The sequence below is a fragment of the Mirounga angustirostris genome, unplaced genomic scaffold, assembly GCF_029215605.1.
Source record: "Mirounga angustirostris isolate CCGP_5_RB_7025 unplaced genomic scaffold, mMirAng1.0.hap1 SCAF_7, whole genome shotgun sequence".
NCBI lineage: Eukaryota > Metazoa > Chordata > Mammalia > Carnivora > Phocidae > Mirounga > Mirounga angustirostris.
Genome location: NW_026991715.1, coordinates 54,542,010 through 54,556,360, shown reverse-complemented (window position 1 = coordinate 54,556,360; position 14,351 = coordinate 54,542,010). Strand labels below are relative to the sequence as shown.

The 14,351-nt window shown below is 39.9% G+C and overlaps 1 protein-coding gene across 2 annotated transcripts in view; it reads left to right on the top strand.

Moving 5' to 3' along the window:
- Positions 1-14,351, top strand: part of MRPS27 (mitochondrial ribosomal protein S27) — a 102,137-nt gene that overhangs the window by 74,623 nt on the left and 13,163 nt on the right. For both annotated transcript variants that reach the window (XM_064596219.1, XM_045896272.2), the window contains 2 exons: positions 5,725-5,839; positions 10,565-10,643. In XM_064596219.1, coding sequence (XP_064452289.1) covers positions 5,725-5,839; positions 10,565-10,643 — 194 coding nt within the window. The remainder of the gene's footprint in view (positions 1-5,724; positions 5,840-10,564; positions 10,644-14,351) is intronic.

Below are 14,351 nucleotides of genomic sequence, written 5' to 3'. Positions count from 1 at the left end.
GTTTTCAGGTGAAATGCTAATAACCTCATTTTTAAGCCTCGAGTCTGACAAATTTAGACTTTGATATCTAACGAGTCCCTCTGTTATCCATCTTCACTTCAAAAAATGTGTTATTATGCTGCATTTATTTAGCACTTCACATTTGCAAAATTCTATGCCTGTGTTATTCTCTACCAAAAATCCACTTACTTATCACCCTTTTTAGAATGGCAAACAAGGATACCAGAAGGTCTTATGCAAACTGGGTTTTAATTTTTTTCAAATTCTTTTTGGAAATTGGCAGGATATGAATTATAAACTAACTGATAGAAATTGTAGTTTTATTACCGTATTTGCTTTCCTCTCATAAATTAATCACTGTGGGGTTAGAAAAAGACTTGAGGTTATGTATATAAAATTGGCTTAAATTGACCAGCAAACCATAGAGAGGTTAACTACAAAGGAGGCATTAATGAGTTTTTAGGGGTGACAGAACTGTTCTTACATCTTGATTGTGGTAGTGATTACACAACTGGACACTTACAGACCCATACATTGAAAAGTATGAATCTTACTCTTTGTACATTCTGTCCCTGTAAGCCTGTCCTTTAAAAAAGAAAAAAGTATTAGAACTTGAAAATAAACATTTTTTATCTGCTTCATGAGGGAGATAATGAATTCACTGCAGTGGTTGAGCCCAAACTGGTTGACCATATGAGGGAGGAGCATTTCAGAGCAGATTATTGCTCCTGGTGCTTCTCTTAGTGCACAGTTGGGACATGTTTGCTGAAAGTTAAAATTACCTGAAGTTCCTCTGTAAGAATAAGACTCTGGGATCTCAAGGGCAAGCAAGAGTTTTAAAATCTACAATACTGTGTCTTTATTATCAGTTCCTTTATCAGACCCTACCCCTTTTTCAAACACTTGACTAAAATATAATCGTCATGAGAAAAATTCTCAAAATTTGATTTTATTTACGGGTTTTTTTGGGGGGGTGATTAATAATTGATGAAAGCAGAATTTCCAGAAGGTTGCAAAAGAAAGTAATTATCCTTTTAGGATGAGAAAGTCAGCAGTGATTGAATCAGATTCTGGTTTAAACAGTCACACGACACCCTTTCTACCCTTTGGTTCTAGTTCAGGGAAGTGCTCGGGCCTTTTAATAATTACACACTTTGCTTCCCTGATAAGATTCACAGTCCACACGACAGGCTTTAGTACCAGCTGTATTTTCTTCTTGGCACTGTTTCTTTCCTCTCTTCACCCTGGCCCCTCACTCGCCTCCATGTGTGCCCAGCTCAAAAGCTGAGGTTTCCATCTGTAAAGCCTGTTGCCACAGGATACGGAATTCACTAGGGAGGAGGGAAAACTGCATGTGTATGTTTAAGGATGGTGGCTCTCATAATCAGATAAACGTTGTGGAAAGCTTGCTCATTCATATGGAAGAGCCGGTGCTGCAGCTAAATGGTGGAGCCACTGAGCTCCAGGCTCTGGCATCTGTGCATTAGCCCTGCCCCAGCCAGAGTCACATTTACTAGCTGTACTGAAGAGCTGATGAACATTGTCACTTTTGCCTTCAACAGTAACCTTTATATGAATCCTGTGGAGAAAAGGCTGTTTCCCCCTTTATTTTTTTTTCAATGAAATGATGAAATTGATTACAAATAGGAAATACCCTGTGACTTTTTCGTGCAGTAAAGTACCTTTTATGTAATCACAGTCAGTCTCTAGTGTTTTGCTTTTCACTCTTGACTTCTTTGATATAACCTCTCTTCCCCGATTAAAAAAATCTCTAAGGTATCAAAGACTTCTGCCCCCGGTCAATTTTGCAGCCTGTGATTCTCCTCTGCTTCCTTCCTGGTGACATTAATCTTGAATGAGCATTGGTGCAGGCGAATGCCCTGAGCGGTCGTGAATATAGCCTGATTTTTGAGGAGAGGAAGCTTCCCAGTTCCTGCCATTTGATTGGCCATGATTTGGCTTCTTAGGCCAGTTCTGTCTTCACCTGGAACTCCACTGAGCACTGTGGACAGAGGGTCCTTGGCCTTGGGATACCAACTTTGAGAACTAGAGGTAGAGCTTGAGAGTGCACGTCTTCATTCTCTCCTTCTCCTTCCTGTGCCCCTCCTTACTCCAGGAAAAACTCATGTCCTTAGGATAGTTGTAAGTTTACTTATATTTTCTAAGTTGGAAACTCAGAATATCCCTGGCCTCCACGAGCACAGGCATTGTTGGGGAGATTTGGGTTGCATTTTGTTTATCTTTTCCACACTCACACGGTTTGCCTAGCTTGGCAGCCTGCTGGCCTGGACAATAATAAAGCTTCTGTCGAGGTGAGCAAACAGCTGATGGCACGGGGCACAGAGGGGACTCCTACAGTGGCCGCCTATAATCTGCCAGGCTGGTGGTCAGAGCAGGCGAGAACAAAAGCCAGTCTGTTTGCAGGCAAATTGGAAAATCAATGTGTTAGTTGTGTTCTCGTCTCTTTGCCTTTCTCCTGGCTGAAAGGGAGAATGCTCGTCCAGCAGTCCACAGAATCATTCCAGGCGGGTATCCATTCCAGAGACTTACCTGCCTATCATATTACCACTGGCAGTTCTGAGCAAGGGCCCAAGTTTATCTGTTTGAACTGCTTAAAATGGCATTGATAAAGAGAAATCCTTCTCAAACTCACCATCCAGAGTGGGGAGGACCCTACTATCTCAATGGTTTGAGTTGTTTATATTCTAGACAGCTAGATAACACACATACGTTTGTGTGCTCATTTCTTTTTTAACACTGGTAAGGGCTTAGAAAGGAGTTTATGTGTTGCCTGGCTGGGAAATGCAGGAACTGCAGTTTGGGCAACATATTTCATAAAATATGTGTAGTGTTTCCCTCTTATTCCTAAATTGATTTAATATGCTCACATAGTTGAACATGTCCTAGACATGGTTGTGTATCTGGATTACTGGGTTTTAGAGAGCAGAGATCATACCAACTAGCCCCGTTCCAGGATGAGGGAGAGAGTAGACTTATTAAAGACCCCCGAGAGTTTGTTGGCAAATGTCTCAAAGGCTGCTGTGCTGAGATGATTATATTGGATGTGTGAAGTCTTGAGTAACTTTCCCTCTAGGTTTCTAAGAAATCGAAGTGTGAGAAGAAAAGACCTTTGAGAAGATAAAATTGTTCTGTTCCCCCATGTATGAAAGTTACCCTCAGATGGTTAACAAATGACTTTAAACAAATTTTAATTTGAGCTTTGAAGGTCTAAACCTAGGTCCTGTTAGTCTTTGTTTTCTTTAAAGCCTAAATAAAAATGGTCTGCTGATCCTGAATAAGAGAAAAGGGGGTTTGGTTGGATTTGGTTACAGTGCTATTATTTTAAAGTCTTATCAGAAAGAAAAGCCGCAACTTCTGTAGTCACTGGAGACATCCTGAGGCAGAAGATTAGATTTTAAAATGAGGTTTAGGTTTAAAATAATCTTGGGTAGAGAAGGTAATTGGCATTTTTAATTTTGTTTGTTTGTTTTTAAAGGAAAAATGGACAGACCGTAATAATCACTGCTACCCAAAACACTTCCCAGCAGCTAGCAGTACCCTGTGTCTCCTTAGCACCAACTGTTTCCCACCTCTTACTGTTGCGAAACTATGTTTGTGTACTTTGTGTTTGTAATGAAATTATTAATGCCCCAAACAGGGAATTTACAGTTCTTCATATATGTCGTAGATGTTAGCAAAATGATCAGCACGTTTATAGCATTTTATACCTTTGTTGACCGAAGCTCTTTTTTTATGTGCTGAAAACCTGTGGGCCACCAACTGTGTCAGGCACCGAGGAGTCAGTGTTGGGCCGGTCAGCATGCCTCTCCTTGCCCTGCGAGCTTACAGCCCAGCAAGGCAGCACCACTCTCCTTTAGGCAGTACGCCTGGTAATTCTCTTGAATTGTTTCTTTAAAAAATAAGTAAACTTTTAATTGGCCATTATGCTTTAAATCTCAGATGTTTCAGAGTAACAAGGAGAGGAACTCAAGTAGCTTGACTGTTGACTTTAAAATGTGAGGGAAAGCATGAAATCCTAAAAGATACATTTTGTTTCATTTCTATGCAGAAGATCTCATTAGATCTAGTTATCTTGGGCACCTGTACAGTGCCTTTCTCTGACTGGGTCATTTTTATCCAGAACATAATTTGGCATATTTCTATCTTTCTGCCTTTTTTTTTTTTAAGTTGTATAGGTTTTTAAAAATTTTTTAAAGTAAGCTCTACCCCCAACATGGAGCTCGAACTCATGACCCCAAGATCAAAAGTCACCTGCTCCACCGACTGAACCAGCCAGGTGCCCCATCTATCTTTCTGCTTTTAAAGGGATTAATTCTGTAAAGAAAGAGAAATAATTTCCAGCAAGATGTAAGATACTCCAAAGTCTAGAGAGGGTTAAGTGACTATATCCACAAAACCTCTTCAGATCTTATTTTTGCCAAATTTCTCACCAGAGCACTAATAAATATCCTAAATTAAATACTACTTCACACTTCCTCTTTTTCTCAGCTCTTACTTTGGCAGAGAACCTGTTCAGCAGGAAACTATCCCCATAGCAGATGGCAGGAAATAGCAGGTGGCGGATTGAATAACCAGCTTCTAAAAAACACTAGTATTAGCCGTATCCTCGACTCAAATATGGCACAAAATCCTTTTGCTCCAAGTTTTTGTCTTACCTTTTTTATTTAAGAAAACAGTTGATTTTTGTAAGGAGGATCTGGAGATTGATGTGCTTCCTGAACAATTAAAGAAAAGATGGGGACTTCCCCTGCCATGATACGACATTTGATCCTGTGTCCCAGTCACAGCAGATAAACAGAAAAAGGACCACAGAGCTCTTTAAACAGCCCCTCAGAGCAGCGTCTCCTCTCTCCCTCAGTCTGTGGCAGGGACCCGCAGGCACAAGAAGTCGCCCCAACCCTGGGTATCACCAGTGTGTGCTGCGCACTTGAGGCAAGAGCAGTGCTCAGAATCCCTTTCTAAGTTCCGTTCCTTTGTAGGTACCATTGCCACACACGGCTCCGCTCGGGCTGCTTTGGCCTTTTAAAACCACGTGGGCAGCTACAGGAAACGAAAAGGAGACGGGAGATGGACAAACTGATGAGCTAGACTGGAGCTTTGAAGAGGGCAGTGGCGGATGTGGATCCTGGAAGACCTGGATGTTTAACTATGCTCCATTTTTATTTTTTTCTGCTTTTTTGTTTTCTTTTGGTTCAGTGAAGAGTGTCCCAGTCTCTCCTAAGTGCCATAAGAAATATCAGTATAACTCAAAGCTGATATCCCTCTAGAGTTGCTGTGCTATTCCTTTCTTCATTTTTGCTTCATCTGTTTTATTTTAAACTTCAAAAGTGTCAGCGTCAGCCTCACATCTCTCTTCTAATGAAATGCGTATTTGTATAATGCTATGGTTAGTATTTCCCCCCAGATTATTTTTTAGAAATCTCATATTTTAAAAACAAGGTGTTGAATAAGGAAGCGTTAAGTAAGGAATACAGCATTTACAGTACTTTGTTATTGATAATTCTGCCTTCTTTCCCATTTTAAACTTTACAGTTAACAGGTTTTATAGTCGAATTTTTATTGACTGTTGACCTTTAGGACTTTTGGTCACATTGACTGCACTTCTATAAGTATCTAAGAGAAGGACCTGCTGAAGGAGGATGCATTTTGGCATTGACATTTCAGAGTTAACCCCAGTTTTCTTTCTTCTTACACTTTATTTAGATTTCGACACAGCCCCAACTGCTGGTACCTGAGAGACTGGACTATCCACACCTGGATTAGGCAGTGTTTAAAATACGGTGCACAAGACAAAGCCTTATATACCCTTGTAAATAAGGTGAGTGGTTTCCTGGTATTTGCAGCTTGTTTTCCTAAGTTTAGATGATAATACCTACTACAGTATAGCAAAGACTAGGATAAGAAATAGCTTTTGATATTTATTTGCTCCCAGATATCCTTTTTAGAATGGAATTAACTATAAGTTAATCAGTAGTTAAATGTATAAATTCCCCTAGCTGCTGCTTTTCCACACCTAGTGACTGGAAAATGACAGCTAAAAACAAAAAGTTCAGTCACAAGAATTCTGCACTGGTGGTTCATTTCAGTCTTGATCCCTAAGACTTGGATCTCTTACCTGGTTCCCTTTGGTGATGTTAGGACATGACCATTTTGCTGGAATGTGATCCCCAGAGTATTCATACTATCCTACACAGTTTTTAAAAGTGTTCCTAGTATTTTTAAAAATATTCCTAGGTTACTCAAAACATATCTGCTGAATTCCCTGACTCCTCTCCTTGAGCCGCAGAGTTCTCTATGATTAGGGCTTTTCTGAATGTTACATTACCCCAAGGGTTGAGTCTTCATTACCTTTATAGTATGAAATAAAGTACAACATAAGCAAAAATTGTGAATGTTATTTTTGTGAGTCTCAAGCTATAACCCTTTTTTGACTCATAAAAAGATTTTAACAATATTTCTCTGCAAACATATGATCTCTTTAGTATCACTGAACCTTGTATGTTAGAATTAAAAAGGATACTATAATTTTGTTTTTTTCCCATGACTTGGGCCCAGTTGCAGTTTATGTGTGAGACATTGCGTTGGGTATAGCATTGTCTATAACAATGAGCAATATCCTTTCCTAGCCCTCAGGAAGCTTATAATTGAATAATGCAGGTAAAAAGGTTTACTGAGAAATCTAATATTAGGCCCCAGAGGAAGGAATGGATCAAATCCTGTTATCATCAGTTCAGAGTTTAATGACACAGATTATACTCACTGAAGAGTTCTTTGAAAACAAAACAAGAAGGTCTAGAAAGGCATAAAAGTTTATCTCATTTTCTGCTGTTCCTAGTCTTTTGGTAGAAAGAACACTGGACAAGGAGTCAGAAAACCGATGCTATAATCGCATAAGTTCCACCAGTTGCCCATAATTTCAGGCAAATAATTTTACCCATCTAGGTCTTAGTTTTTTCAACTCTAAGTACTACGTCAGTGATTTCCAACCCTGGCTACCCATTAGAATCACACAAGACTCTTCTAAAAATTAGAGATGCTTTTCTCTACCCCCAAGATTCTCATTTAACTGACTTTTTATTTTTTTTAAAGATTTATTTATTTATTTGAGAGAGCAAGAATGAGAGAGAGAGAGTACACGAGAGGGGGGAGGGTTAGAGGGAGAAGCAGGCTCCCCGCTGAGCAGGGAGCCCGATGCGGGACTCGATCCAGGGACTCCAGGATCATGACCTGAGCCAAAGGCAGTCGCTTAACCAACTGAGCCACCCAGGCGCCCCTTAACTGACTTTTATAGAGCACAGGCTTTTGGGTTTTTTTTTTTTAATGGATTAAAAACAAAATTTTTTCAAAGAAACTTTATTTATTTATTTATTTTTAAGATTTTATTTATTTATTCATGAGAGACAGAGACAGAGAGAGAGAGGCAGAGGGAGAAGCAGGCTCCCAAGGAGCAGGAAGCCCGATGCGGGACTCGATCCCAGGACCCTGAGATCATGACCTGAGCCGAAGGCAGACGCTTAACACCAGGCGCCCGAAACTTTATTTTTTTAGAGCAGTTTTAGGTTCACAGCAAAATTGAGCAGAAGATACAGAGATTTCCTGTATGCTCCCTGCCCCACACATGCACAGCCTCCCCCATTATCAACACTGCCCCCTGCAGCCAGAGTGATCCATCCGTTATAATTGATGAAGCTATATTGACACATCATGATCCCCCAAATCCATAGTTTACAGTAGGGCTTACTCTTGGTGGTATACAATCTGTAGGTCTGGACAAATGTGCAACGACATGTATATATTTATATTATTGTATCATATAGTCATTTCACTGCCCTTAAAAGCCTTTGTGTTTGCCTCTTCATCCCTCATTGGTATCCTTTTAAAGCTCCCACGTTGATTCTCATTTGCAGCCAGGGTTGAGGATCACTGACTGGTTGATTTTTAAGGCTCCTTCCAGCTTTAATGTTTTATCATTCTAAAATATTTTGTTTTTGCCCTGCCCCTGGGGATTAGTGCTGATTTGGATGACTGCTTTGAGAAATATAGAAACTGCCCATGAGGCACAACCTTTAAAAAATGGCTTCTAAACCCTTTTTCCATTTCAGCATATCTGAGGCATCCCATACAGCCTGCTGTAACAGTAACTCAATTTAGCAGTGATTCACAACTGGGGGTTAGGACTGTCAGACTCTCCCCGGGAGTGGGTATCGTTTGAAAAAATTCCTCAGGTGTTTCTGGTGGTTGGTGGAGGAAGAATGGGGCAGGGTGAAGGGATGGTAGTTAATCCTACTCAAGTAAGAATTTAAAACAAAAATACAACCACAGTCTAGGTCATTAGTAGTCAAACTTGATTGTGCATGAAAATCACATAGAAAGGTCACTAAAACTTCAGGTTTATGTGCCCTGTTCCCAGACATTCTGATTCTCTAAGTCTGAGGTTTAGCAATCTGCATTTTTTTCTTTTTTTTTTAAGATTTTATTTATTTTAGAGAGAGAGGAAGGAGAAGGACAGAGTGGGAGGGAGAGAGAAAATGGAGAGAATTCCACGCAGACTCCATACTGAGCATGGAGCCCAACACTGGGCTCGATCTCACAACCCTGAAATCCTGACCTGAGCCAAAACCAAGAGTTGAATGCTTAAGCAACTGAGCCACCCAGGTGCCCCAGAAATCTACTTCGTTAAAAGTACTCCTAAAGGGGTGCCTGGGTGGCTCAGTTGGTTAAGTGGCTGCCTTCGGCTCAGGTCAATGATCCTGGGGTCCTGGGATCGAGCCCCACGTCTGGCTCCCTGCTCGGCAGAGAGCCTGCTTCTCCCTCTCCCTCTGCCTGCCACTCTGCCTACTTGTGTTCTCTATCTCTCGGTCAAATAAATAAATAAAAAATCTTAAAAAAATAAAATAAATAAAAGCACTCCCAGAGAATTCTGAGGCAGATGTTAAAGGGTCCACACTTTGGGAAATCTGGATTCTCAAATACTTAGCTGCTTATGAACAGGAACTCAGTAATATTTTGGTATTTCTAGGCCTTAAAAAAACCAGTCTAAGAGTCAAGAAAAAACAAATGCTGGTGTGAATGTGGCAAAAAGAGAAGCCTTGTGTACTGTTGGTGGAAATGCACATTGGTGCAGCCACTATGGAAGAGAGTATGGAGATTCCTGAAGAAATTAAAAATAGAACTTCCATATGATCCAGCAATCCCACTTCTGGGTATATATCTAAAGGAAATGAAAATAGAATCTCAAAGAGATATCTGCAACCCCCCTGTTCACTGCAGCATTATTTACAATAGCCAACCGTGGAAGCAACCTGAGTATCCATTGATGGATGAATGGATAAAGAAAATGTGGTGTGTATGTATGCAATGGAATATTATTCAGCCATATACATGGAGATCTTACCATTTGTGACAACATGAATGAACTTTAAGGTCATTAAGCAAAGTGACATAAATCAGTCAGAGAAAGGTAGATACCCTATGATCTCACTTACATGTGGTATCAAAAAAGCCAAACTCGGGGCACCTGGGTGGCTCAGTTGGTTAAGTGTCTGCCTTCAGCTCAGGTCATGATCTCAAGGTCCTGGGATCGAGCCCCACATCAGGCTTCCTGCTCGCAAGGAACCTGCTTCTCCCTCTCCTCCCTGCCCGTGCTCGCTCGCTCGCTCTCTCAAATAAACAAAATCTTTAAAAAAAAAAAAAAAAAGCCAAACTCATAGAAACAGTGTAGAATGGTAAATTCCAAGGGCTGGGAGGTGGGGGAAATGAGGAGATGGTGATCAGAGAGTACAAACTTTCAGTCAAAAGATGAGTAAGTTCTGAGGCTCTAATGTACAGCGTGGTGACTATAATTAACAATAGTGTATCATATACTTGGAAGTTGCGGAGATCTTAAATGTTCTCACCACCACCACCACACACATACACACACAAAATGGTACTTATGTGAGATTATGGATGTGTTCACTAACCTTACTGTGGCGATCATGATCATTTTACAGTGTATATGTGTATTAAATCATCAGCTTGTTCACCTTAAACTTACATGATGTTGTTTGTCAATTATAGCTCAAAAAAGTTGGAGACAAAATAAAGACCAGAAAATGCTGCGTAATGTGATAATATGTACTTCCTCGTGAGAGTCCATTTTTGCATTGATATTCTTACCTTATAAAAAGAACTGCTGAATCAGTGGAGTATCAGGGTGGGGGGTGGGAGATTGTTGTTTTTGTTTTGTTTTGTTTTTTTATTTTGGGGTTTTTTTTTTTTTTAGCCTTCATAAGATACTAGAATTGAGCTTTATTTTCCACATATCAGTTGTCTTATATCACACACCCACTCACAACTTTCCTACCCTGACCAAATTCCAATTACCAAACCTCATGAATCACAGCTTCTATTTCACTGCCACAGATGCTGTAAAATGATAGGCAAATATCTTAAAGCTAATGGTGGCAGGTTTTGTCATGAATAATGCATAGGCATATATTATAAACTGAGTGAAAGTGGATATTTTACTCTTATTTTCCTTTTATTTTCATTACCATTACAGGTCCAGTATGGAATTTTTCCAGATAACTTTACATTCAATTTACTGATGGATTATTTCATAAAGAACGAAAATTACAAAGGTAAGAAACCAAACCCGGGTCCATTTATAATAGGGCTTCAGCTCCTAAAGGGAAGTAAATATGGGCAATTTCCCGTATTTTATTTTGTAATGACATCTCTTTATATCACTCTTTCTGTCAGAAATAGATGTGTGGTTGATTTACCAAACCACTTGGCCATATAGGACAATCATATCCCGGTTTTTTTTCCTCTGAGTTTCTCAAGTTTATTTGTTCATGCCTCCTTGTGCAAAGGACAGTGAATTTAGTTAAGCAGTAAACCTGCCTGAGCTTCCATGGCTGGTTAAGATTATGGTAATGCAATTATTAGCTTGACTTTTTTTAGTATCGTTTGCTAACTTTGTTTAATTTAAATCACAGTTGTTACTCTGTGTGAAATATAAGACTATAAAATCAGTTGATTTCCTGGAGAGAGCAGTACCCTTGCTATGAAGAAAAGTCCTTTTACCTCCCCAGGCTCTTGTTTCCTCATCTATAAAATAAGTGAATGGGTAATCTCTGAGATCTCTCTCTCTCTTTTTTTTTTTTATTAACATATAATGTATTGGTTTGTTTCAGGGGTACAGGTCTTAACACAATTCACAGCACTCACCATAGCACATACCATCCCCAATATCCATCACCAAGCCATTCCATCCCTCCCACCCCCCCTCCACTCAAGCAACCCTCAGTTTGTTTCCTGAGATTAAGAGTCTCTTATGTCTCCCACTCTGGTTTCCTCTTGTTTCATTTTTCTCTCCCTTCCCCTATGATCCTCTGTCTTGTTTCTCAAATTCCTCGTATCAGTGAGATCATATGGTACTTGTCTTTTCTCTGATTGACTTATTACGCTCAGTGTAATACCCTCTAGTTCCATCCACATCATTGCAAATGGCAAGATTTCAATTTTTTGATGGCTGTGTAATATTCCATTGTATATATATACCACCTCTTCTTTATCCATTCATCTGTTGATGGACATCTTGGCTCTTTCCATAGTTTGGCTATTGTGGACATTGCTGCCATAAACACTGGGGTGCACTTGCCCCTCTGGGTCACTACATTTGTATCTTTGGGGTAACTACCCAGTAGCATAATTGCTGGGTCGTAGGGTAGCTCTATTTTCAACCTTTTGAGGAACCTCCATACTGTTTTCCAGAGTGGCTACACCAGCTTGCATTTCCACCAACAGTGTAAGAGGGACTTGAAAGACTAATTTTAGCCATTCTGACTGGTGTGAGGTGGTATTTCATTGAGGTTTTGATTTTATTTCCCTGATGCCAATTGATGTTGAGCACTTTTTCATGTGTCTGTTGGCCATTTGCATGTCTTCTTTGCAGAAATGTCTGTTCATGTCTTCTGCCCATTTCTTGATTGGATTATTTGTTCTTTGGGTGTTGAGTTTGATAAATTCTTTATAGATTTTTGGATACTAGCCCTTTATCTGATATGTCATTTGCAAATATCTTCTCCCATTCTGTCAGTTGCCTTTTGGTTTTGTCTACTGTTTCCTGGGCAGAAGCTTTTTATCTTTTTTTTTTTTAAGATTTTTATTTATTTATTGAGAGAGAGAGAGAGAGCATGAGAGGGAGGAGGGTCAGAGGGAGAAGCAGACCCCCTGCTGAGCAGGGAGCCCGATGTGGGACTCCATCCCGGGACTCAAGGATCATGACCTGAGCCGAAGGCAGTCGCTTAACCAACTGAGCCACCCAGGCGCCCCCAGAAGCTTTTTATCTTGTTGAAGTCCCAATAGTTCATTTTTGCCCTTGCTTCCCTTGCCTTTGGCGATGTTTCTAGGAAGAAGTTGCTGTGGCTAAGGTTAAAGAGGTTGCTGCCTGTGTTCTCCTCAAGGATTTTGATGGATTCCTGTCTCACATTTAGGTCTTTTATCCATTTTGAGTCTGTTTTTGTGTGTGGTGTAAGGAAATGGCTCAGTTTCATTCTTCTGTCTGAGATCTCTTTACCCCCGAAATTCCTTGATCCTGTGCAGTTAATTTGAAGTGACTTTTCTTCACTTCCACTACCATAAGGTAGTCCAAGGAAAGATGGAGGTCGCAGCAGACTGACTGTACAGAGGAGTCTGGTGGGCCCCGGCCAATGTCCGTGGGTTAGGGAATCCTATAACAGCATGCTTGTGTTCGTGGCTGTGCTGACAGTGAAGAAGGAAGGAGGAGCCTTGCCACTGTGTAAAGACACACACTGGCTTTCCCTTTCCCCCATTTCATCCTCAGGCTTGGTACTGAGGAGCCACGGGGGAGCTGTGTTAGGGTAGTTACTACCTCAGGAACATGGATATGGACTGGTGGGCACTTACGTTTATGACATCTGAGATTCCTGCCTTTGGGTTCCATCCCCTCATCCCTGCACACCGCACCAATGGCCTTTCCCACTGCATCCGCACTCAGTGTTTAGGCGAGGGACAGGGCCTTCCTGCCCTGATGTGGCCACCTCTCCCCTTTGTCTCCTCTAGATCTCTGCTTTATCTTCTCTCTCAAAAGGCTTGCAGTTGTTGACTGCTGAAGAATATTTGCTGTATATTATTTTTTGAAATGTCAGTTATCCCTTCTTGTCTATTTCTTATTCAGTTTTAAACCTACATTTCCTGAATTCAAGTGAAAGGGAATTAGCTTTTGTATGTTTCTGAATCTGTGCTCCATGAACATCAGATTTAATAGTGTATCATTGGAGAATTATTAGAAGCAGTTTTCTCCCTGCCCTCTCTCTTTAAAGGGCATGGTGGAAGGGTCACAGGACTTTTTTTTCCCTAAATGCAGAGTAAATATTTAATATTGAGGATTTCTAAAAATAAAGTTTTAATGAAGATTATTATCATTTATGGCAAAAATTTAGAAAATGTTATACTTTTTATTGTTACTGGGATAGGAAATATCAAAGTACATAAATGAATATGGAGGAAAAGTTAATTAATTATACAGGGTAATCTGATTTCACTTCCCAAGCTGAATGAAATGCAGAATATAAGTAAAAGATAAAGTAAGTTTGATTCATTTTTCATGTTTAATTTTGGATTCAGCAGTGAACAGTTGAAAAACCAGATTTTTTTTTAAACTGGATTTTTTAGCTTTAAATTGTGTTCTTTTAAAATACTGGTTTGTTTAGGGTTGTTGTTTGTTTGTTTTAAATCTCTTCTAGATCCTTATTTGCTACTGATTATAGTAGATGACTTTCTGGTCTATCTGAGTTTCCCCATTTGGAAAAAGAATATAGAAGTTCTTGCCTATGGCCTCATTTAAAACCATGACAACATACACAAAGCCAGCTGGTTAGGAACAGCTGTGAGTCGGTGCGAACTCTTATAATTATGATTATATGCAAAAATTGGTTAACACAGCAACTTAGTTAGTCAAAAACATTTGTTGTGCCTGTTTTATGTGCTGGCACCATATTTTAAACCAGTATTAACATTCTCTAATTTAACAACAAATATTAAGGAAAAGAAATAGTCTGAACTTGATTTTCTTGGTTTCCATCTATGTTGTGGAATTTTAAGGGAAAGGAAAAATTGCTCAAGATCTGATCTGCTGTGATCAGCATTCATGTGTCCACAAACACCTTACATTGTATTTTACAGTCAGGGGTTTATCATTTATGAATGAGCATTTTCCTTTATAGTCTTGCAAGTATTTTTAAACTGAGCCTGATTATCCTTTTTATAGTCATCAGTTTTCTGTCTCTGAAATGATACCTGGGATTTAGGATCGTCTCTAG